Source organism: Dermochelys coriacea, chromosome 14 (assembly GCF_009764565.3).
Source record: "Dermochelys coriacea isolate rDerCor1 chromosome 14, rDerCor1.pri.v4, whole genome shotgun sequence".
NCBI lineage: Eukaryota > Metazoa > Chordata > Testudines > Dermochelyidae > Dermochelys > Dermochelys coriacea.
The window spans coordinates 23632761-23656868 of record NC_050081.1 but is presented as its reverse complement, the minus strand read 5'-3'; the positions used below and the strand labels follow the sequence as shown (position 1 = coordinate 23656868).

The 24108-nt window shown below is 49.0% G+C and overlaps 1 protein-coding gene across 3 annotated transcripts in view; it reads right to left on the bottom strand.

The window, feature by feature from the left end:
• PIK3R5 (phosphoinositide-3-kinase regulatory subunit 5) overlaps positions 1-24108 on the bottom strand; it is a 102069-nt gene that overhangs the window by 2495 nt on the left and 75466 nt on the right. For all 3 annotated transcript variants that reach the window (XM_038372200.2, XM_038372201.2, XM_043496434.1), the window contains 13 exons: positions 22718-22787; positions 20046-20220; positions 19026-19179; positions 17747-17830; positions 14934-15675; positions 14229-14382; positions 13548-13673; positions 12744-12872; positions 10484-10577; positions 8551-8627; positions 6797-6890; positions 2575-2657; positions 882-994 (listed from right to left, as the gene is read on the bottom strand). In XM_038372200.2, coding sequence (XP_038228128.1) covers positions 882-994; positions 2575-2657; positions 6797-6890; positions 8551-8627; positions 10484-10577; positions 12744-12872; positions 13548-13673; positions 14229-14382; positions 14934-15675; positions 17747-17830; positions 19026-19179; positions 20046-20220; positions 22718-22787 — 2095 coding nt within the window. The remainder of the gene's footprint in view (positions 1-881; positions 995-2574; positions 2658-6796; positions 6891-8550; positions 8628-10483; positions 10578-12743; positions 12873-13547; positions 13674-14228; positions 14383-14933; positions 15676-17746; positions 17831-19025; positions 19180-20045; positions 20221-22717; positions 22788-24108) is intronic.

The window sequence follows — 24108 nt, the reverse complement described above, 5'->3', positions numbered from 1 at the left end:
AATGCACTGCTCTGTGTCATGTCATCTGATCTCATCCCTGGTAATACAGCTTGGTCCTCTCTGAGGAGGAGAAATACCCCATTGGAGATGCTACCCTAGGCTATACTCATGGACAGACAGTCATTTGTCTTTTCCCCTTCCCCCCACAACCTCCCCACTGAAGGGCATGTGGACTATCTGGGATGAGTGTCCCAGTACCAGGGCAGAATCCTTGCAAGGTTTGGAAGCCATCTGCTCTGTTTATATGCTCAGCACAGTCACTAGTCACAGTATTTATTGGGCTTTGAATTCTCCTGGTTGACTGATTAGTCCTGCTGGAAGATCTCTTTCTGCTTGGAGATCCTTGACTGCATTGTACCCCTAGGTGGGTGACTGAATGTTAGGAACTGGAGATCTTATTTCAAACCTTCAACCTCTCGGTAAAAGTTCAGCCTCCCAGTGGTTCCAGCCTGGAGCAGAATTGGAGCGGGGCAGCATAAGGACTGAGACCTGTTAGTAACAGCAGGGTGCCTTGGTGCTGAATCCATCCTGGGACAGAGGACTGAGGTTCCGCTCCTGTTTGGCTGTGTTAGTTGTACCCACATCTGCATATGGCTGTTGTGATCTGAATGGCAACATGGCTCCTGCCAGGGCTCATGACCTGCAGCATTGCTATGCAGTGCAGAGCCCCATTTAGGCCATCTAGCCCCTTGAATGCATGTTTACTGGAACATTGGCCATAGACAGTCCACACAGGTTCAGAAGCGTAAGCAGCACATTTGGGTCTACGGGGCTAGTCCCCTCAGGGCTCACATGACTCATTGGGGGCGCCTTACCTACAGCACATGTCCCCAGAGGACGGCTGGCCACAGCCGCAGAGACACATGCTGGCTATTTCCTACCTTGTGATGCTCTGCAGGATTTTCTGCTCATCCTGATCCAGGCACACGGCGAAGGAACAGTTGACTCCAATGATCTGGACCTTGTCTGCTTTTATCTGGGACACGCTGATCTGCTGCGTGAGACAGAGAGAAACACCACGAGTCAGGCTCAGAACATTCTCCAGTCAGCACAGCTTGGCTTTGTGGCATGTGCAGCTAGGGGCCAGGATCCCATTCACTATATGCTGTGCCTTTTAGGGTATGTCTACACCTAAACTTGCCTAAATGTACTCGGGCTAGCTCTCCTTGAGCTAGTAGTGTAGCCGCGGTAGCTCAGACAGCAGTGAGCAGAGTCACGGGCTTGCTGTGCCAAACACAAACCTGCCTGAAACCAGTACGTATGTACTAGAGATGGCTAGCCCATGCCACTGCTCACTGTCGACCCTGCTACCCTAGTTGCACCACGATGAGAGCTAACCCCAGTATGTCTGTGCGAGCTGGGACTCTCAGCCCCAGCTCCAAATGTAGACATAACTTAGTGTCAGAGCTTGGCCTGAAGAGGGGCCGGGCTATGAGGCAATTCAAGAAGGAGGATTTCATGGGGTAAGAGACTCACCCTGGACGTTCACAAACGCATGGAGACATTTGTCTTCCTTACTCTAAACTAACAAGCTAGACTGGGTGTCCATGTTGGTGTAACAGTGTGCGTCCAGTCCATTGAGGATACAGGTCTGTTAAAGCTGACTGTTAGGGGACGTTGTCCTTTAGCTCAAGCGGTAAAGAGCTCATTCTCTTAGCTCTAGAGTCCCCAGTTACACGAGCAAGGGCCTCATCTGGGATTTAAACTGCTGGCCTCACAAGCTAACACTGAGGAACCTACCCTGCCTTGGAACACACTCTGAAAGCAGGATTTATACATCTATCTATTTATAGAGCTGGATTTGGGTGCTAGAGGCACAGAGGGCTCAGAGTCTCCCATCTGGCCTGTTAGAGTAACGGATTGGTTTTAAAATACAGTGGCCAAGGTTTTCAGAGAGTGGGGCCCACAATAAAGCACCTGCATACGTGATCTATTCTCAAATGTGCTGAATACTCGATAGCTTCCATGGACTTCAACAGGAGCTGTGAGGTGCTCAGGCCACATCTGCTAGAGGCAGCACCAAATCCCAGTCCTCCAACACACGACTGCTCACAGACGAAGTCGTCAGCCATCACACAGAGCAATTATTCCCTACAGTTTCCCAATAAGCTTAGATACTCATGCTGGCAGGATCCAGCAGTGCATTGCCCCTGAATACCTGCTGTGCTGGCAGGACTCATCTGCCAGCCTGACTTCCAAGTGCTGATACAGCCCTGGGTACACAACAGGGAACTTTTCCAGCTGCAGCTTTGCCTGGAGTTTTTCCCTCTGCCACTTGGCATCCTAGTTCTCATTGTGCTGGTGCAACCACAAGCAGGACTCCCTAAGCCATGAGACTCAGCTGCGGCTGCACAGCGAATACAGACCACGGCTAGGCGCACACAGCGCCTTTCTGCCAATCTGGAAGTGAGGGCCCCAGAGTTCATGGAGATGGCAACTGTGATGGAATCTGGGCACAAGTTCCTGGTCTCTCCGAAGCTCTCAAACCTTCTCCTCCCCTGACAGCGAACAAGCCACAGTTACTCTCTCCTTACCAGCTTAGACGAGGATACAAATATGGCAAATCCAACTTACCTGATTGAAGCTTTTCTTTGACTTGGAGTTTTGCCTCTTGACGACCTCGGTTATGGTTAAAGTCAGACACTCCATTTTTGAGTCTGGAACACAGGAGAGAGGGGTTTGCTTGGGCTATTCAAAAGGATTTGGATTTTAATTGAAATGGTCTCTCTGGCACCTAAGGCATAGAACTGCCATGCTCCCGAGGGAGTAGCCTCCGGCTTTGTTTTGCCAGTGGCAGGTAGCAAAGTTCAGTGTCTCTGAAGGGAGAGGAGGGGGGAGAGTCAAGAAGGGATTTCTTGACCCCATTCTCCATCAAGTATCTCTAACAAGGATCTGTCATGCTATCAGGATGGATATTGCACGAGGATAGGTCACCAGTCCTGCAACTCAAAACCGTGTAGAAGTTAGCCCATATCAGATAGTCGGAGGGCTACCATCAGTCTGATAAGCCCTTTGAATGGGCCAGTCCAGGGGTCCCAATACAAACCCGGAGCCTTAAAATGCCACCTTACTGTTGGAAAGGGAGATTATTACAGGAGCTTAGTATTATTATTATTGTTATTGTTTGTTTTTATTGGAAATCCCCAGCTAGACACCACAGCATTCCAGGATAGTTGAGAGCCACAAGATCCCAAATCCCAGCTCTACAGAGTTAATTATCTATCTTTGAATAAAGGGCACAAAACGAGATTGCTCTGTTGCCACATTCAACCGCCTCCAGCTATACAGCCTGAGCTAAATCAAACAGATGTTCCTTCCAACCTCCCCTTCCACATCCCCCCCATACACAGACAGAGAGAGAGAAAACCAGAAAAGAAGGCAGAAATACTTAGCATGATCCAGCTTTATAAACATTACCTGAAAGCCAATTAACTTCATTAGGGGCTAAAAAAACCTGGATCTACAAAAGCAACAATTGCAACATTGGCTGGAACAAATTCTAGCTCCCTCCATAGCTGGTGCAGGCCAAGTGACCTAAAAACTTTCATGTTTTCACTCAAGGCCTGACACTTTTCAGCTATTTTGTGAGCAGCTGGTGTCTGGAGCTGCAGTGACATCCTGTGGCCAGACCAGTGAATGTGAAAGATAATCCCAAATTTCTGTGGCATGTAGGGAATTCGAGTGTGATGGGAAAACCTCTCCCTAGACATCGCATAACCTATAGAAAGACACCCAGAATGAACTCAGCTTGCAGGCAGATCAGCAAGTTAAGCTCCAGAAATAGGACAGAAATATACAGCTTTGTAATATTTGCAGCCTGCAACGTGGTGGTGGTGGTGAATAAAAACTAAGCGATAGCAACACTTCAGCTTTTCCAGGGGGAGGGAGGGAGATGTCTGAGCTGATGGAAGAGTTTTAGATAGAGAGGCTCCGAGAAGCTCCAGTTAATTAGCTATTGCTCCATCTGAATGGTTGGTCCTAATTGGTGCCTTTATAGCAAATTTATATGTGCCAGGGTGCATCACATGGAGCATTTCAGTGAAACAGAATAATACAAGGTTTCAGAGTAGCAGCCGTGTTAGTCTGTATCCACAAAAGTGATGCATCCGATGAAGTGAGCTGTAGCTCACGAAAGCTTATGCTCAAATAAATTTGTTAGTCCTTAAGGTGCCACAAGTCCTCCTTTTCTTTTTGAGAATAATACAAGATCTTCTCAAGAGAATCTGTTCCGCCTGCTGAAGCCGTGCTGCGTTCAAGCAAAAGAAGAGCCATAACCTCTCATCAAGAAGACTACAGCGCTGAAACATTTAACAGGCTGGCTCAGGGCACATTGTACTACCAGGGGATCTAGAGAAAGGAAGAAAGGTAACCAACAAAACCAATACACAGACCCAACTGCCATGGGGGAGCAGCGAGGAAATGAGAGCACTTGCCTATTGTGAGTTCAGTTATTAACTCTACTGGTGAGGGTCAGCTGCTAAGGATGACAGGACAGACAGATAAAAGCCTAAGTGCACATCTCCCTGGTTCTCGCGTTGCACCTACAAGAGCATTATTTTCTTTGGTGCTTCTAGGTAGGGGCTGTGCAGCCTCCAATGGCCACCTTTCTATCACAGCCAATTCCTGCTCTAGTCATCTTTGGCGAAGAAACCCCAAACCAGGGCAAACTCACCAGGACTCACGTGTTTGGAACAACCACAAAACTCAGACTGGGTTCACCAAGGGTCACAAGCCCAGCTCTTGGCAAAAGATCAGAGATGTTCTGGATTTCAAACACCCCCAGAGCTCTGGGTTGATTGGACCAGGCCCCATCTCCACCTTTGGCAAACCAGAGCATTGCTCTGCCTAATGGGAATTGCTAGACTAGGTCAGACTACTGGTCCAAGTCCAACGTGCTGCCTTCAACAGTGGCTAGTGCCAGCTGCTTCAAAGAACGGCACAAGAAATTCTGGAGTGGAGAACGTTATGCAAACTTCCACAGGGGAGGTTCTCCCTAACCCCAGACAGCAGCCTATTGCTTCTATAGCCATGATGTTACTATTCATATTATTTATTGGAGAGATCCAGGTCCGATACAGTTTGAATCCTGCTAAACTCTGGCTTCAGCATCCTCTGGCAGTGAATTTTACAGGCTAGCTATTGTCAGTGTACGGTACGGATGGATTTACCATTCCATCTGGCTTTGAAAACAGGACAGAGCTGAGTGTTATAATCCCCAGTACGTTACATTTCATACCCTGCACTGAACAGGTCAGACAGGCTGTCCAATGGTCCCGACATAACGAGTCTCCGCTACAGCTACTGCTCAACCCCCTAATTAGCTGCCGTAACCAGCGGGGCAGATCACGTGCTTGGTGTGTTCTATATTTTTTCCCTCTGCATCAGCAACACTTTCGTGTTCCCAAGGCAAAAAAAGCTGCTCCAGTAACATGGAGTCTGAGCCTTGGCCTGAAGAGACCTGACCCATATCGGAGGAGCAGTTCAGCAACACAGCACCAAGTCCGCTAGGCTGCCTGTCCCTTAAGTGGGCTGTGATGAACAGTCACCCAAGAGGAACTGAACGGCAACCCCAAGAGCACGTTCACCTCGGAATGGGCCTGCTCGCACCAGCCACAGCATGAGCCGGGACACCTGGAAGTAAAATGGAACAGGCACAGGCCACCCCATTGCTGTTGGGCTGCTGCCATGAAAGGGAGGAATGTTAGATTGCACAGGAAGGTCACAGAAACAACTGCATTCAGGGACGCCGCACCCCTCTGCTAATTTGGCAGTTCCCATGATGCTCCCATTTTCCCCTCTGGCAGTCCACCTGAGTGAGAGGCAGTGTGCCAGACTCTTGACTGTGTCACTGAATTGCTCCTTCTCAGACATGGGTCAGGTCCCTTCAGATCGAGCGAGGCAGGGATGGCGAGGAGATGGCTACTAGGCAGATTTCACCCCCGCAACATCTGCACCCGGCAGTCCCTCAGCCAGCCCTGGGCCTCTCTCCGGGCACAGCAGAGGGCTAGTTCATTCCAAGAACCCTACACAAAGTTCTTCCTGGGCAGGGCAGAGCTTCGGGTCGAGTGCTTTAGCCACCATGCTTGCAACCTCTCTCCAGGTTTCCACAGGCTCTTCCTGCCAGCTAGGCAGAGAGTCCAAATCCAGGGCTCTTACTAAGGAACTAATATAACGATTCTCAGCCCAACATTTCAACCAACAAAACATGCAGAAAAAAAAATGCTTAGGGAAACCAATGCCCCGATCCTATACAACATCCTATTCCTGGTCTTTGTTGCCTGTCCTAGGTGTGTGGTATGTTTATCCAGTGTGCATCTGTCTGCCATGCAGAATAGTTTTGGAAACAACATTTAAGCCCTGGCTCTGAGGTTTGTTAATGGGACACAGAAGGTTTTACCTCTGTGACCCATTTCATCCCAGATCGGGTCAGCACAGACTGAAGATCGCCACCCTCTGATGGCTGTTCAGCAACTCCTCTCGTGCAGGCAGTAGGTCTCAATCCAGTTCCTAATGGAGAGACGTTCATATCACAGAGCCACATGTGGCACCCTTTGGGGGAAGGCTCAGGGCAGTGAACAGAGCGAAGTGCCCTTTCATCCCTGAAGATGGCTTTAAAGGTAGAGGGGACCTGAATCAGGATGGCATGGCTTGTTTTGCCCCAAAGCACAGAGGGCATCGCTAATATCTTCTCCTGCATGACACACACACTCCTCCCCATGTCAGAAGCACCACCGCTGTCCACTTTCCATCCTCTCCCACTGCCCCTGTGTAAAGGTTTAAGGGCACCGGCACTCACCTATTTCTTCGTACTTCTTATAGGTCTTGCTGAGGTTGACAGAGGTGCAGACCTTTTCAACATCGTTCCAGCGGCTCCTTCCACTGATTGCTGTCTGCAGAGACCAGGCAAAAGTGAGAGAGACGGGTCACATTCCACCCTGATACTGCTCTGCTCATCTCTGATCTTCTGGCTGATATAGCTCAGAACTGGATTTACACTGAGCTGGATGGTCCTGGTACCTTTAGCACCAGTTAAATGTACTTGCTCAAACTACCAGATGCCCAAGCTGCCCATCCATTCCAACAGTAGGTTAATGCTCGATAGCTGAACAGGGTACTGAATCGGGTACTGTCGTAAGCAGGTGGAGATTGTTCTCAGGATTTTTACTACTTTAGTAAGGAAATCCACTAGCATGAAATAAGAGCCAGTATTTATATAGGGCCTATCACACTTCCTGCTCACTTGGAGACCACCATTGGTTATGCCAATAAATGAAGCAGAAAGTAGAGGACAGGGAGCCAAAGTGCTTTCAGCTTATTTAGGCTGTGATCCAGCAAAACATTTAAGTACACATTTAACTGTAAGCACCAGACTCGATCATTGAAGCCAACTCATGAGCTTAATGTCAAGCACAGGTCAAAGTAATTTGCTGGATTTGTTGAAATGCAGCAAACACTATTAGTGTTTGTCAAGTGCCAGAAGAGTGCAAACTGCCATTATCCTTCAGAAATTCATAGCCTCACACATCGCCGCATTTTGGTTTCTTTCTGTCTCAGAGGAGGTTCCCTTCATGTTCCAGAAACAAACACGTGGAGGAGACGTGGGTGAGATATGAGCAGAGATCTGTAATTAATTTTTCCTCTTGGCGATTAAATTCTTGTCATTTAAATAGCCACCAATCCCTTTCAGAAAGGGCCCAACAGGGAGAATCAATTAACTTAAAGAATCCCCCTTATCAGGCAACATGGCCATAAAGAACTTCTCTGCATTACAAGTGGAAGAATGTCTGGAGACCTGGTTACACTTCAAAACATACTCATGTTGTAACCGGGTTCCCAGACATGGTAGCCTGTCAGATCTCCCTCTCCATGCATGACCTGTACCTGAAGGCAACCCCCCGCCCCATGAGGCACCTGGTTGTTCGGCAATATGGTATGAGGGATTCCTTCCCTACTCCACAGAGAGGAAAGATCAGCTTCCACCCTGAATCACAAGATATTCTCCCCCTTCCCCATCAACTAATATAAACACATTCTCCTAATCACAGAAATGTAGGGCTGGAAGAGACCTCAAGAGGTCATCTCATCCATCCCCTAACCCTGAGGCAGGACCAAAGCTAGACTACCCTAGACAGGTGTTTGTCCAATCTGTTCTTAAAAACCTCCAATGACGAGGATTCCACAGCCTCCCTAGGGAAGCTGCTCCAGTGCTTAAAGTTAGAAATTTTTCTTAATATCTAACCTAAATCTCCCTTGCTGCAAACAACGCCAATCATGTCTTGTACTGCCCTGGTGGACATGGAGAACATTTGATCACTTTCTCTTTGTTGTCTTTAGAACAGCCCTTTGAAGACTGTTATCAGGTCCCCCCTCAGCTGTGTCTTCTTCAGACCAAACATGCCTATTGTAGCTCTCTGAGTTGTGTTTATTTCCTCTCCACTTCAAGAGATTTCCTTCATATACTCTATTAAAATATCTGACTCAGTGGAGGTCTACACAATGCTGAAGAAGTTCCTGCAGCCTCTGTCCCCATCGCACTACCCACCCAGTTACCTTGCTATGGACGATTTGTAGTGTTAGAGGGATTGCTTCTCTGTCGCCGTCTATTCCCAGCCTTTTGCTGCCTGGACCTTTGTAATACAAACAGAAACTAAAGTCACACAACTGCCTCTTCTCTCCCCGCCCTTCAATACATGTTCAAACCAGTCCCTCTCCCCTTAGGAAAAGCTGCCCCGTTTCTGAGGAGTTCAGCTTCTCACTCTCTCTCAAGTCATGCATCCTGGTTACAGCAGAACAAGTGGCCTTAGAGTACCTCAGCTTGCTACAAAGCAGAATGAGGCAGATGGGTGAACAAGTTCAGAGGAAAGACCAATCACCCATCCTGTTGCTTGTGGTGGTTTGGCTGATAAAAACTACTGCCCATTAAGAACAGAGCTAAGACAACCAAATGCTTTACTTCAGACCGTCATCAGGACTCAAACCCTGGTCTTATGGGGCTCTACAATTCCGTCCTATGCCAGACACCCAGTCCCATTTCCAGAAATCATTTCTGTGTCAAAACATGCTGTTCAGTAGACCTGTGATAGCCAAGCAACAAAAAGGGGATCAGTGTTAACCTGTTTGTTACACTGTATCAAACGCTTGCCACTTGTTTTATTGGAATGTGACAGAAGAGCAAAAAGAAAAACTAAAGTTAGCTTAAAAACTGCCCCACATGAATAAGCTCATAGGGGATTTTCAGCATAAAACACAATAAGCACCTGGAGATTTCTCCACAGAATGAAAAGAAATTAAATTAAATTAGCAGGTGCTGTTGGGTAAGTGTTGGGTCTTTCGGGAAAATACAAAGCTGTAAAGGGCTGGTTTACCAGCTGGGCTTTTTTTTTTTTTTTTTTTTTGCAGATGTATACCCGTTTAAATTGGGCTTAAACTTTGTGCCTGAAGTTCACTGATGCTTTTTCCAGACAAAATTATTGCAGGTGCAAAAGGGTGGGTGCAAAACTGCATCATTAAAGCCCAGTTCAAAATCATGCCCTAAGTGTTTAAAGATGAAAATGGTTGATGGATTTCACTATTGAAGCATAACCTGTCCATATTATGGGAATATGGGCAACTAGTTAAATGGAGAGCACTTTGTAAGTTCTGCTTGGAGACAGCAAGAGGAAGTCAGAGCACAAAAAAGGATTCAGTGCCAAAAGAAAAAACAAAATAATGTGTTTTCTTGCAGTATATAATTTAGCCACTAGAGTCTCTGTGTGCTGCACAGAGCTCCAAACAGAATGTGGTCTCTGGTAAACAAGTGAGACAAAATTGGAACTGAAGCTGTGTGGATGCCTGCTTGTGTGTCCGTGGCTGTAGCTGTTTTCTACTAAACAATATTTCCTGTTTTAAAAGATCTATGAACCTATCCGTTTCTTTCCTTTGCCTAATTAAGGCTTACAAGAGTATAACTAAGAGATTTTATAACTGAAGTATCAAGACAGAAAGAGAAACTGTGAGTAAAGACCCCGCCAAGAAAAAGGATGTGCTGGTTTCCAAGACACTGTGCCAGGACCTGATGAAGGGGAAAGGACCTGTTTTTAGCTATGCTAAAATAAATTAACTTTGGATCAAGGGAAAAGTAACAAAAAACTTCCTTGAGAAACAGAAATCATAAAGACTGTTACAGAAGGGAAAATGTAGGTTTCATGATGCTTTAGTTTCCAGGTTTGTAAAAATCCCTTTCTATATCCTAGCTCCTGACCACAGAGTTTATTGGAGCAACACTCTCACCAGCCATCTGCAATCCAACCTAACTGTGGATCCGATTTCTCTGTGCAGTTCATCTGGGTTTTTCTAGCTCCCCTAAGGAGCTAGTTATTAAGCATTCACCATCAAATCTATTTGTGCCCCGATTTCTAAAGCTGCCATCGTATCATTACAGAACCTGTGATGCATGAGACTTTAGGAAGGCAAGGAAACATCTGTGTCCAGATTTGATACCTACCCGACGCCCTGATGGCCCGCGTGGCAGCTGAGTGGCCCAGTTCAAGGGACTGAATGAAGACCTCAGTCTTCTTCTCACCTCCAATGAAGGTTAGCTGTCGGGGGCGGGAGAGAAGAGAGAGATGCACTATGAATGCACAACACAATGAGGGAGCCGGGCATATTCCTAATAGCGCAATGCCTTCAAATGAAGCAGTGCAAGGAGAGAGAACCCCTCAAGCTAGAAAATCATAGCAGTGCAAGTCACAGCAACCCGACAGCAGCATTCTTGCTCTGAGAAATAGATTCATAGATTCATAGATACTAAGGTCAGAAGGGACCACTCTGATCATCTAGTCCGACCTCCTGCACAGCGCAGGCCACAGAATGTCACCCACCACTCCTATGAAAAACCTCACCCATGTCTGAGCTATTGAAGTCCTCAAATCATGGTTCAAAACTTCAAGGAGCAGAGAAGCCTCCCTCCAGTCAACCATGCCCCATGCTACAGAGGAAGGCAAAAAAAAACCTCCAGGGCCTCTCCAATCTGCCCTGGAGGAAAACTCCCTCCCAACCCCAAACATGGCAATCAGCCAAACCCTGAGCACATGGGCAAGATTCACCAGCCAGATACCCAGGAAAGAGTTTTCTATAGTAAATCAGATCCCATCCATCTAATATCCCATCTCAGGGGATTTGGCCTATTTACCCTGAATATTTAAAGATCAATTACTTACCAAAATCCCATTATCCCATCATACCATCTCCTCCATAAACTTATCGAGTAGAATCTTAAAACCAGATAGATCTTTTGCCCCCACTGCTTCCCTTGGAAGATTATTCCAAAACTTCACTCCTCTGATGGTTAAAAACCTTCGTCTGATTTCAAGTCTAAACTTCCTGGTGGCCAGTTTATACCCATTTGTTCTTGTGTCCACATTGGTGCTGAGCTTAAATAATTCCTCTCCCTCTCCTATATTTATCCAAATGCCTGTTACCATCACTACCTACATATTCATCCCACACCCATCACCTTGTTATGAGAGCACCAGGATGACAAGAACCTTCCTCTCAATCTCTGCATGCTGGACAGAGCAGGCTTTGGAGAACATGCTCCTGACAGGGATTCAGAAAGCAAAGCGTGTGTGTAATTGTTAGCACTGGTGAGAGCCATACGTGTATGAGGAAAGGAAGACAAGTTAGCTGAAAAGTTGTCTATGGGACACCCATCCTCTCTTAGGGACCAGGGTATCAGAGGAGAGAGCAGAGTGGAGAGTTTGGAGACTTTATGGTGTGATCTGAACTACACTTCAACCGTCCCCATGGAGCTGAGAACCACTGCATTCTACAGCAGCAGCAGATTGGTTTCTCTGGAGGTCGCTGTTGGTTAATAGATGTTCATGCAGAGCTTTATCCCCCAGAAACCTCCTACATCAGCTCCATCACCAGGAGGGGCATCAGTCCATCATGAGCCATTAGCAAATGCAGCAAGGGCCAATTGCATACCCAGGCTCTACTACCATGGTGATAAAGAAGAAGGAGATGGACTTGACTAATGGAAGCACACAGGGGCATGCACAAGGGGGGGGGCAAGCAGGGGTACTGCCACCCCCCAAAATCTCTATGTGTTCCTGAAGCCCGGTGAGGGAGGAAGCAACAGGGTGGCTGATGGCTGAGCTCCTCCTCCCACACCACTACAGCTGCAGCCTGCTGCTTCTCCTTCTCTGCTGTTGGGAGTCCCATGTGTTTCCTCTGCCTCCAGCCCCTGACTCGCCTCAGCAGGCATCTGCAGAGCAGGCAGCAGTGCTAGGACTCCAGCAGCAGGGAAGGAGAAGCAGCAGGCTGCAGTTGTAGGGGTTGGAGAAGAACCCTGCAGCCAGCTGCCATGCCGCTTCCTCCTTGCCGGGATTGAAGGGACATGGGGAGTGCCCCCTGCAGGGGGAGCTTCTGCTGCCTCCTCGTAGCTGGGTGTCCCTGCCAGAGGCGTCCCGAGAAATGGCAGAGGTCACGCAAACCTTTCATTTGTGTGTGTTTAACGTGCCCCTCCAAAAGCATTCAAATTTAAATTCCTGCGCACACCCCTGGAAGCACAGTCTCACCAGCCCACAATAGTCAGGTCGGGGGAGGAACTGGCTGAACCCTTGAGCATCATGGACGTATCAGTCCTGAAGAGACCTTTGTCTCAGAGGTTGGAACTGGAGTCCTTAGTTGATCTATGCAGAGACAGAAGTCTTCACAAACCCCATGTGCAAGGTGGGATGGAAAGGCCCAGCCCTGCGTACCTCTGTCTGGTAGAGCTGCAGCAGCACCGGGCGAGTAGCAAACCGGCAGTAGTAAAGCACCATGTCAGCCAGGATGGGCAGCTGCTCTCTGGACTCCTCCGTAGGTTCCACCTCGGGTTTGGCAGATTGCTGGCATAGGCACAAGAAGGTGAAATGGAAACCTGCTCTGCACCTGCTGTTCAGCACAGGGCTGGGAGGTTGTGGGTGCTGGGGAAAGGTACTGGAGTCGCAGCCCTGGAGACTAAAACCCTCCGAACAGGTGCTGTAGCCAGGCGAGTTCCCCCACTGACATACCTCCACCCCACCCTACCCTACCCTGCTGGGACCAGGTCAGCGTTCTCGGCCTCTCTGCTGAGAATGGCGCCCAGAGCGTGAACAGTGTGGGGAGTAACAGCGAGAACACGATTCGTGCCCCGGAGTTTCCCCCTACGTTTCCCTATTGGCCAGTTAGTCTCCTAATGCACAGCAGGGGGGTGGGGACACTGGCCTCCTGTGCATTGTCCCATGAACAGACTCACAGAAGAGGCAGAGCAACGGGGTGGGTCAGGCTTACTACTCCCCAGAGGCAGGCAATGTTCAGCCCCAGGAGAGCCTCAAGCTGGCTCCCAACCTGGATCTTGCAGGACAGCTCAAAATTAGACCCATCCTGGAGCAGACCCAGCTGGTCCAACACTAGCAGCTGATGGTGGATACTCCAAATGAAGGGGAGAGACCCTCCTCCTGCCCCCATGCCAACACATGGAAAGGTGCAGTGAGGTAAGGACCCAAAGCCAAGCTCATTTCCTCCTGAGCTCCCAGACATACCTGACACAGGACGTCCGTGGGCAAGTTAATTAGCCCGAGAACATTGCGCTCGTACCATGGGTCCAACATCCCAATGTAGTGGGAGATTTCATTGGTGCTGCTTTGTGCCCCAGCTGAGCTGGGTTCCTGAAACCAGACAGACACAGTCACTCAGTAGATGTCTACACTGCGATTAAATACCTACGGCTGGCCCATGTCAGCTGACTCGGGTATGTGGGGCTCAGGCTACGGGGCTGTTTCACTGTGGTGTAGATGCTCAGGCTCAGGTTGGAGCCCAGGTTTTGGGACCTAGGAGGGTCCCAGAGCTTGAGCCTGAACATCCACATGCAGTAAAACAGCCCTGTAGTCCGAGAACCAAGTCAGTGGACACGAGCCAGCCACGGGTGTCCAGTTGCAGTGTAGAGATACCCTCTGGGGTTGGTTGATTTCATTTATTTTTCTTACTGCAAGTAAATTTTGAGCTGGCAGAAGGTATTGCACTGTTGGCCATCAATAGGGCAGGCCGCCTACAGAACAGGCAGGGACAGGACAAGCTTCCCTCCCTGCCAGCCTCAGGTGCACTTGGCCTCTCTGCCGAGCCAGCCACAAGGGGAACCAGTGAGGGCCAAGTGTGGCGCTGCTTATATGACACAGGCAGGTCTCTACACTAGGAGCTGGTCCAACGGGAGACACAACATGTACCGTTTGCCCTGAGGCTCTCAGGTGAGGATCTCCTGGAGAAGGAGGAGGATGTGTCAGTGGTGCAGATGAGGTAAGGCAGCTCCTCTTCACCGGGATGTAGAAAAACTGCAGCTTGAAGTACCTTGTCAGTAATGGACAATCGATTTCTTGTAGTCTAGAACAGGGAGAGGGAAGGAGAGCACTGCAGAGAGCCCATTGTGTCAGCACAAATGAGGTGTCTAGTATGAGGTAGGCAAGGCGCATCCCCACCCCCACACAGTCGTGTACACAGTGAAGAAAACAGTGCAGGAGCAGCCCAACACTCTTTACTTAGCTCATAAGCTCTCTGGGGCAGGGACCGTCCTTCTGTCGGATGTTCGCACAGTGCGTTGCACAAGAGGCTCTGCACAACACCACAGCATGAGACACAGCCACGTGCACCACAAAGGGACAGCACTGAGTGTGGTGTAGGGTACGTCACCAGGCCTCAGTGCTGGAGGCTAACAGAGTGGGAACCCAATCCCCCATCATCACCTCACAGCACAGTCTGCACAAGGGCACAGCCAGAGGATCTGGGCCCACCTTTCATGGACATCAATAGAGCTACATCCATTGATACCATCGGAGGCTCTGGCCCTTGGACTCGTAAGGTGACGTGTGGTGGGAGGGCTGGGTAAATACACACAAGGAATGGGAGCCGGGTTCCCCTGGTGCCGTCCCACTCACCTAAGGTTCCTGTACGCCCGGGCCACTTTCCCTGAGATGCGGTCTGACCCAAAGGCCACGACGCGCAGCGTGGAGACCTTGGTGTCCTCGTCATAGCTCAGAAAGGGCCTGCGCTGGATGCACAAGTTCTGCGCTGTGTGGTGCTGCGGGAGCCGCTGACTCAGCACATGCTGGGGCAAGGAAAGAGCCCTCCGGGAGCGCGCAAGGATGCGGTGCTTGGCCTCTGGGTTGCACAGGCTCTCGGCCCGGCGCAGAGGCAGGGAGAGCGAACCAGTGTCAGGATAGTACCTTACATCTCTCCGCAAGACCAGCTGGCTTTTGCTCTTGAACAGCTTGCAGATTTTGCTGGCCAGTCTCTGCCTCTGCTTGTGAAGTGTCGTCTCCTCTTTCAGGTCCAGCCTCCCCACAAGATCGAGAGAGCTCTCGTCACTGTCTTCGGCATAGCCACTGTCCATGCAGTCCTTGAGGCTAGACACAAATGACTTCAAGGACCTTCTGGAGACCACTGACAGCTCCGAAATGGAGTCCTTGGAAGTGGTGAAGAGAGACATCCGCGAATGCTTCGACGCCTCCTCTGATAACTCTGAGTACACAGAGTCCTTGGAAACTGCTGAGATGGAGGAAAGGAGTGAGTCTCTTTGTGGAGAACAGCCATCAGTTTCCGTCTCCTCTTCCTCCTCGTCTTCCAAGAGCACTGGCTTGAGAACATCGCACTCCTTGTTGAGTACGTCTCTGAGGATATCTGAAAGAATAAGAGCCAGCACAGAATCCTAAACAACACAACATGGGAGATGGGAGGGGTATATCAGGCCTCCCAGCCCATCCACCCTAGGGCCAGTGAAGGACTATCCTCTACAGTGTGTTCTCCAGTACTTTGTCCAGCCTCATATGACCCCAGTGGTGGAACTTCTATCTATTCCTTTCTGAGGCCGTCCCACACTAATACCAAATGCACTTGTGCCCAGAAGTCATCTTGTCAGAGGTTGTCAACATTTTTTGACCAAAACAAGTGGATTTGGTGGGGGGGGGAAAAAGCAATTTTGTCAAAAACTAAAAACAATTTCATGAAAACGGTTCAATTTCAATGAAATTTTTTATGCAAAAAAAGTTTGAAACAAAAGTCAGTTTTCTTTCAAATGGAAATTTTTGTTTCCTTTGGGTTTCCATACACCAAAGTAAACTAACATTTGTTTCGCTTCCTTTCAAGTTGGATTGTCAACTAGTTCTACTACTTATGGCCACATCCCATTAAAACCTATTTTAATACTAATCAAGATAGCCAGCCAGGTCAGAAAGTGATAATGCCACTGGCTCCCTGACAAAAATGTACTCTGTGAGAAGAATGAAACAGACAAGCCCAGGGGAGGACAGGTGGGCCAACAGTTTTCCAGAGTGACAGAATCGATGTAGCTTGTTGGGGCCTGCTGGCATTGAATGCAGAGTCTGCACAGAAACACAGAGATTTGTCATAAGCAGGGATGGGAGTAAAAGAGAAGTAACAGCTTCGCTTGCAAAATTGCCATGGGGGGAGGAGGGAGGAAATTACCAGGCCAGGCACAAAAAACCCTGCTCACCTGACCCTACCCTGAGGACAATGGAACCCCCCCCCCCATATTTTGTTGCCCAAAGGGTACGCCCACACTGAAGCTGAAATTCCCAGCTCAAGAAGACATACCCACACTAGGTTTCATTGAGCTAGCATGCTAAAAACAGAGTGTGGTCACTGCAGTGCGAGGGGCTAGCCACCCCGAGTATGTACCCATCCTAGGCGATAGGCCCGGACTCATGGGGGCTAGCGCTCCCACTGCTCCTGCTGTGGCGGCTCACACATCTGTTTTTAGCACATTCCTCAAACTGGGACTCACACCTCCAGCTCCGGTGTAGCCTTCTGCAAAGGCAGTTAAACTTGCCCCCAAGCGGGCCACTGCAATTTGGCAAAGTTGCCGTAGGACAGCTGGCCTGTCTGCCCAGCCCTGGAAGGGCCGACGCCATGTCCCAGGTCTCTTTCAGACCCTTGCCTTGGGGTGTGGTTTATTCATTTCAACACAAAACTCGCCAAGTAACACAGAGTTATTTCTCAGACCAAAGCAAGCGTCAGGGAACCCGGGGCCTTTCCACTTAGGTCCTGGAGCAGTGGGGAGAGACATGCCAGGAGCCAACTTCCTTTCTGCAGCCCCCTCCACCCCCAACTGAGCCCTTTCAGGCCTTTATGGCAATCACTGACCTCTCCCCAGCTGAGTCTGATAATGAGCCAGGGCTGGCTACAGGCTCCCTGGCTATTAAAGGGGCACGCCACCCTGTTACAGTTGCATTATTATTAATTGTCTGTATAGTCGTAGTACCTAGGACCCCGGTCACAGAGCAGGTCCCCATTGTGCTGGGTGCTGTACTGACACAGAACCGAAAGGCAGCCCCTGCCCCATCGAAGTACTGGGTAGGTTCCAGTAACGTATATTTTCAATATCAAAGGCCATTATTTCTCTTGATATTATCTATATTCTAGGAACACAGGAAGGTACCAGATCAGTGCTGAGCCAGGCCTCAGTGCTGAGCCAGGCCTCAGCCCTGCAAACACCCACATACATGCTTAACTTTAATCCTGCGAGGAACACCATTGACTTCAATGCATTTCAAACAAACCACGTGTGTGTTTGCAAGATCGGGCCTCGAAAGCCTCTCTGGTCTGGGATCCTGTTTCTGCCACTGGCCCCATGCTTCCAAGGAAGTCAAACTCCCCACGATGCAGCTCTCTTTGCACGCCTGTGCCATGGGAGTTCTTCCACAGCCAAGCTGTGGGTGAGTTTTAGCCTTACCAAAATTATCCTTGTCCCAGCTGTAAGTGTAGCATCGAGCAACGGGGATGGGGACTGTGTGAAGTTTACACGACTGGGCCATTCCTGAGACGAGAGAAAAGCAAGTGGCAAGTTAGGAACATAGACTGAGAAAGCACCTCCTGTGTGACTGAGTCCAGTCCCCTGCTATTGCAGGCACCCTCCATAACATAATCCATTTACCTACTCCATCTCAAAACCATTTATATTGTTCACCTCCCCTCCTATTGGAAGGGCCATTACAGAACCTCTCTCCTCTGATGGTTAGAAACTGTCTTTCATTTCCAGCCTAAATTTATTCAGCGCCAGTTTAAGTCAGCTCAGGCAAGCGTCGACTGAAGTGAAAAGTCCCAGCATCAAGGCCCCTCTTCCACTTGTGAGCCCCCACCCCCTCCTCTCCAGCAAGTGATGCCACCAGCAATTCATCCTAACAGCCAGGGATGAATGTGGGGAGGGGAGGAAGTAGTGAATTCTCACTAGCTCCTCCCCCAAAATGAGCTCCACCCATGTAGGACAGCAACATGAGAATCTTCTCACCACAGACAGTGCACATGTTAAACAAAACAGCCTCTGCCAAGCTCATCTGGCTCCTTGGACTTTGTCCCCCTCAGATGCCACTTTGTGCTCCATTCCGCCCCTCTGCCTTGCTGGGTCCAGAGATCAGGTTGGAATGGTACTCCCAAACTCTGCCCACAACCCATGCCACACTCCGTAATGACACCACAATGAGCCATCGCTCGCAGCCGATCATGCAGACCTTCACCATACAGCCAGGCATTCTCCTTGTGTGAGTGCTTTCAGCAGCAGTGAAAAAGTTCACAACGTCGACATTTAAAGCGATCCTTGCTCGGCATGAGAGTTGATACTCTGAGATGAATGGGGCAGTTCAGAGCTCTCAGGGCTATAATTTCAGGCTGTCTGCAGACCCAGGCAGTGGTCATTGTTACAATCGGTTTGTGTTTTGAAAGTTTTCTTCCTAACCATAAGGGTTAGAGACTTTTTTTTAAAATAAAAGCTGTGATTCTAGAGCAGAAAAAGAAATAAGCAAGAAAAACCCGCAAAGACCAGCTCATCATGAGGGAGTAAGCCAGAACAGATTTTTTGTTCTACTTTTGAAACGTAGTCCAGTCAAGGATTTCATGCTTCATAGCATTCACTCCTTATCTCTCAAAATAGAGCAGCTAACATATATGACAGGACAGGCTAGAGAAAGAAAAGTAGAACGTTGTATAAATTAGAACAACCCTACTCACTCTCATACCTGTGATCTTAGGAAAACCTGCTTCAGCCGCAATGTCCTGCAGCATGGACTGCAGCTGTTCCCTGGCTGTGACAGGGTCGCTGGTAACAGCTGCCAGCTCCTGAACTTCTGTGGTGCGAGAATGGATCTCTGAGAGCTCTTCTAAGGTCTTGGACTAAAGAGAGCGCAGAGATTCAGAGACAGCTTGTCTACATGTGGGTCTCTCTTCATGAAGCATAACCCATTTCTTCTAGAAAAAGACTCCTGGCCGAAGCTAAGTGAAACCCCCTTCTCCCCCCAACCCCCATGAAAAATTTTGCGAAAAAAAGTTTTAATTTCATTCAAAAAAATCCATTTTTTTTTTGTTTGGGGGGAAATTTAAACTATTTTAAAAAACAAGAAAATAGGAATTTTTGTTCACTTTGGTCTCTTCTCTTCCCTCCCTCCTTCTTTGCCTTCTGCCCCCTTTTTTCCAGTGGGTTAAAAAAATGAAAAGGCAGGGTAGGGTAGGGCAGGGCAGGGCAGGGCAAAGTAGTAAAGTAGTGAGAAAAAAGTGGGACTTCCCCCCCCCCCACCACAATAAAGTTTCAAAAAGTACTTTTAAATGTTTCATTCTAAATAAAATTAAACAAAAAAGAAAGTATAACACATTTTTTCCTTGAGAAATAGTTGTTGAAACCACGTTTTCTTTTGTTTTAAACTTTTGATTTGACAACGCAACGAGTTCTATTCATCGCCATTTCCCATTGTTTTGTTGTAAAATAATGGGAACAAATAGTTGTTTCTACCTTCTGAATTGAACTGCTGCGAGATCTCACCTCCCCCTTGCAACTCACAGGACAATTTACATTCATGCAGCATCCCCAGAAGCACTGTGCAACCAAACTGATCCGTGAATTGCACAAGGGTCAGCATGGAACTGCAGCCATCTCTGGGATGGAGATGACCACTGCTAAACAGCACACAGAAAAATCACCCTGTGCACCAGGGATAGAATTGCTCGTTTAAAGGCCTCCATGCAGAATGCAGGAGTCACTCTACCTTCAGGATGTGCTGTAAGCTGCCCATATCGCACTTGGTCCCAAAAGTGGCCTGGTAGATGTGTCCAATTAGCTTGACGAAGGTGCTGTGCTGGCTGTGCTCCGCGGTGCTCATCTTCTTGGCAACAGACAGATATTCGCTCTGAACCTCAGAGGGGTTGAGCAGCAGAACCGTGCTAAGGGCAACACGGGATGGTGGTTAGTGAGTGAAAGATAAAATCAACTCAACTCACTGCAGCTCCAGGGTTAATTAAACAGCACCTTGCAAACTGGACCCTGACATGGGAACAGATATAATAAATAACAACAGGTTTCAGAGTAGCAGCCGTGTTAGTCTGTATCTGCAAAAAGAAAAGGAGGACTTGTGGCACAATGGAGACTAACACATTTATTTGAGCATAAGCTTTCGTGAGTAAGCTGTAGCTCATGAAAGCTTATGCTCAAATAATAAATAATAGTTGCACTGTTAGCACGACCTGGAGAGCAGGGGGACTTGGGAGCTTTGTGTGGCATTTGATCAATTCCGAACTATTCCACCCACCAGATGGTGAAATCCTTCCACATTACAGGAACATGGAGCCCAAGAGAAGCCCTTCACCTCATTATCCCAGTTTACTGTACACACACAGCACTGCCCAGTTCTCCCGCTCTGCACCCTCATGCACTGTCAGCAATGGCCTCTAAAGACCAGCTTTGCTCTGTCACTGCTTGGCAGACCGGCCCCAGCACTCTGGTTCCTGGGCTTCCCATCAGCACAGTCTGCCAGTTGTGTCAGGCCACAGGCTGTTTTACCAATGCACAGGCTGGGCACAGAGAAGGAAGTCTATGTTGACAGTGGTCCAAATCTAGACCGTTGTGATTGCACACAGCGCTATGGCCCTTCCATCAGGCAGACACTGGGTCCCTCCCCCAAACAGCCTGCAGTCTAAATGAAAAAGATCACACACAATTGGGGAAGGACAGAAAGGGCAATGGAGTAAGAGAAGGAAACCAAACTTGCCCTTGAGACAGCATCTTGGTTAATGGGATTGGCTACTGGGCCCACATGAGATCTTGGCAGATGCACCAGATCCTTTCTAGTTTCCAGGTGTGACTGAACGTATCCATAGCATGAGAGGACATAGACCGTACAAGATTCGTCTCTATCCCAATGTTCAGTTGCTATTGCAGAGATCGACCAAGGTGCTCAAACTAAGAGTCCCTAGATTTAAACACCTGGGGTGGGTGGTCTCCAAGGAAAGCCCCTGCTCCTGGAATTGGGCTCCCGGCTATTCCACCAGAGGCAGAGGTTGTTAACCTTCAGGACATGGCGCACAGCCTGAGGCAGAGCAGTGGGGAACAGAGGCACTCCTTAAACGCGGCAATGGAGTTTCTTCTCCATACTAACAGCATCCTCTAATTGCATGTTAATTGCTAAGGCCCTGGTCCAGCAAAGTGCTTAAGCAGGTGATTAACTTTAAGCAGGTGAGCAGTCCCGGTGTAATCAACAGGACTTGCTTAAAGCTGAGCACATGCTGCAGGGTTTGCAGGACCGGGGCCTCAGTAGGCCCCACAGGCTCAGGCAATGGGCACAGGCTTTGTATAATGCCCAGGCCTGGTCTATACACAGATTTTGTACTGATAGAAATATGTGGGTTAGGGGATATGATTTTTTTTTTTACACCTACACAGTTATACTGGTACAGCTGCTAGTGTGAATGTGATTACACTGGTATTAACGCACCAAATACCAATATAACTTAGTCCCTTTCCTATACAGGGATAGCCAGCCTGGTATAAAGCACCTTTATGCTTTTATCACTGCATCCTCACTGGGAGGCGAGCTGCTATTCCATCTGAACACACTTGTATATTTAAAGCAGTACAACTTGCATGCCGACAAGCCTGAAATAAAAAATGCTCACAGCAGGGGCACCTGAGCGATGGCGGAGCCAGCGACTGTTGCTAATAGCAGGCTAGGGAGAGATCAGCTCTGCGTTCACACTTTCAAAGATTAGGGTGATAACGTGGGGAGGAAGGGATCAAAGGCCCAGATAAGACCCCCTCCCCCTTCTCTGTCTCAGTCACATACTCCGGGCTACGTGCTGGCTTGCTTATTTGTCAAGAGATGGCGCTTTTATTGATCAAGCATGAACCCTGTCAAACTTCCTGCCTGGGATGGGGCGAAGCTGTTCCCCTCCCTCCAACCTTTGCCCCGCACCCCTTCTGGCTAATGCATGTCACTTTGCATCTTCTCTGCTCTCCAACACGCATAGAGATCGGACCAAGCATTCTCCAGGCGAGAGCCACAGATCAGCTCCTTCTTTTCACCATCCTGTTCTCGTCAAGACCATGCATTTCCCACCATGGGGCAACAGCAAACACATACGCACACACCGAGACCTGGAGAGGGCCCAGGACGGCCACTATGGGAATTCTGGTATTTCCACTTTATCCATATGACTTGACCATTAGTTCAGTGCTGTTCTCCACTGCCCCTTCTCCCCCTGAACCCATACACAGCCACAACTGCATCTTGGGTAACTTTCTAGGGGCTGCTTGCCCTAGCTCGGCATCTGCCCCTTGATTATGAGAACTATGAAAAGAGCAGTGGTGGTTCCAGAGAGACCAGCTGCCAGACCACACTAAGCCGTCCCGCATCGATCCTCTCCAGCTCCCCACAGCAGCACTCACACAGTGGAGCTCTGGCAACTCTTCATGGACAGTCCCTGCTCCGCCCTCACCAGCCTTTGGTACGAAATCCCTGTGGGGAAAGAGAGAAACAATTCACTGACAGCAGCAACTTGGATCACACGGGAGCAAGAGAAGCCAGTAAACTGCTGGCAACAAGCGTGTCTTTTTAACATTTGCTGAACAGGCCGAGGTAAAGACCAGGAGGGCGCCTGATCTTTTAAAACGCATTAGCTACCACACACTAACTTCACATCTTCAGGCCTCATCTAGATAAGGCCTGAGAGGTAACTTGCATTCAGAGGCTCACCCAACACTCCAGGTGGAACCAATAGTACCTAGGTAGGCGTGGGGGATGGGAACAAAGCCTATGGCAAAGTGATAGGAGACATTATGCTGGCAGTGAGTTACCAGCCCTATTTCAACTGTGCAAGAGCTATGGAGAGGGAACGGAGGGGTGGTCAGGACCAGACAAGGATGAATGTGGGCAAGAGGCTGGAGTGATGGGATAAAAACCAAAGGAGATGGAGACAAGATCAACCGTAAGCATGGAGCAGGTTGGGGAGCTCACACAGAGCAGGGAGGAGAAGTGTGAGGCGTATGGCAGTCAGAGCAGTGAGCTGAGTGTGAGGTGAGTATGAGACAGGGGGGATGGAGGTGGCAAGCAGGAGGCTGAGGGAGAAATCACAGGGGCAGAGTGCAAGGGCGTGTTGGGAAAAGACCAGGACAAGATCTGAAAGGCAGATTGGCAAGCAGATGAGCCAGGAGTAGATGCAGGGAGGAGGGGGCTATGAAGCCGGAGCAACTCCAGGGAGATTTGAAGGCAAGTCTAAACTACATTCAGCTAACAAGAGAAAGCAAGGGAATGTGATGGATAGCAGGGGCAGGGAGCAAGGGGGTACACGAAGCACACAACAGAGAAAACACAGTAGGTCACATCCCTCTGCCAGGGCCAGACCGTGCCCTGCACTACGTTTTCTACTGTTCTGTCCAGGTTTCATTTACAGTGTCCCAAGATCCCCTTCAGCTGAGCAGAGGGGGACCAGGAAGGTGTCACTGCTAAGACGTAAGATGTGTGGCCTCAGCCAGGTGTCTGCCGAGGCCATCAGGGTCACATGACCATGCAGTTCACCAATCTCACCCCATTGCTCCGTCTACGCTCTAGCCTGTACCAGTCCACGAGAAGCTATGTTATATGCCCAGCAGTGCTGAGCAGCTCTGCATATCAGTGTCAAGAACGGTCTCTAAGCTGGTGGAGAACAGTCAGGTACCAAGGTCAGTGGGTTTCACTCTTCACCGAGTCGCTAAAGCGCCATGGAGGGACTTGGCCACTTGACTCCCAAAAGCAACCTCCACAGTCAGGCGAGGAAGAATTAAAGGAGACGAGCTCTTGA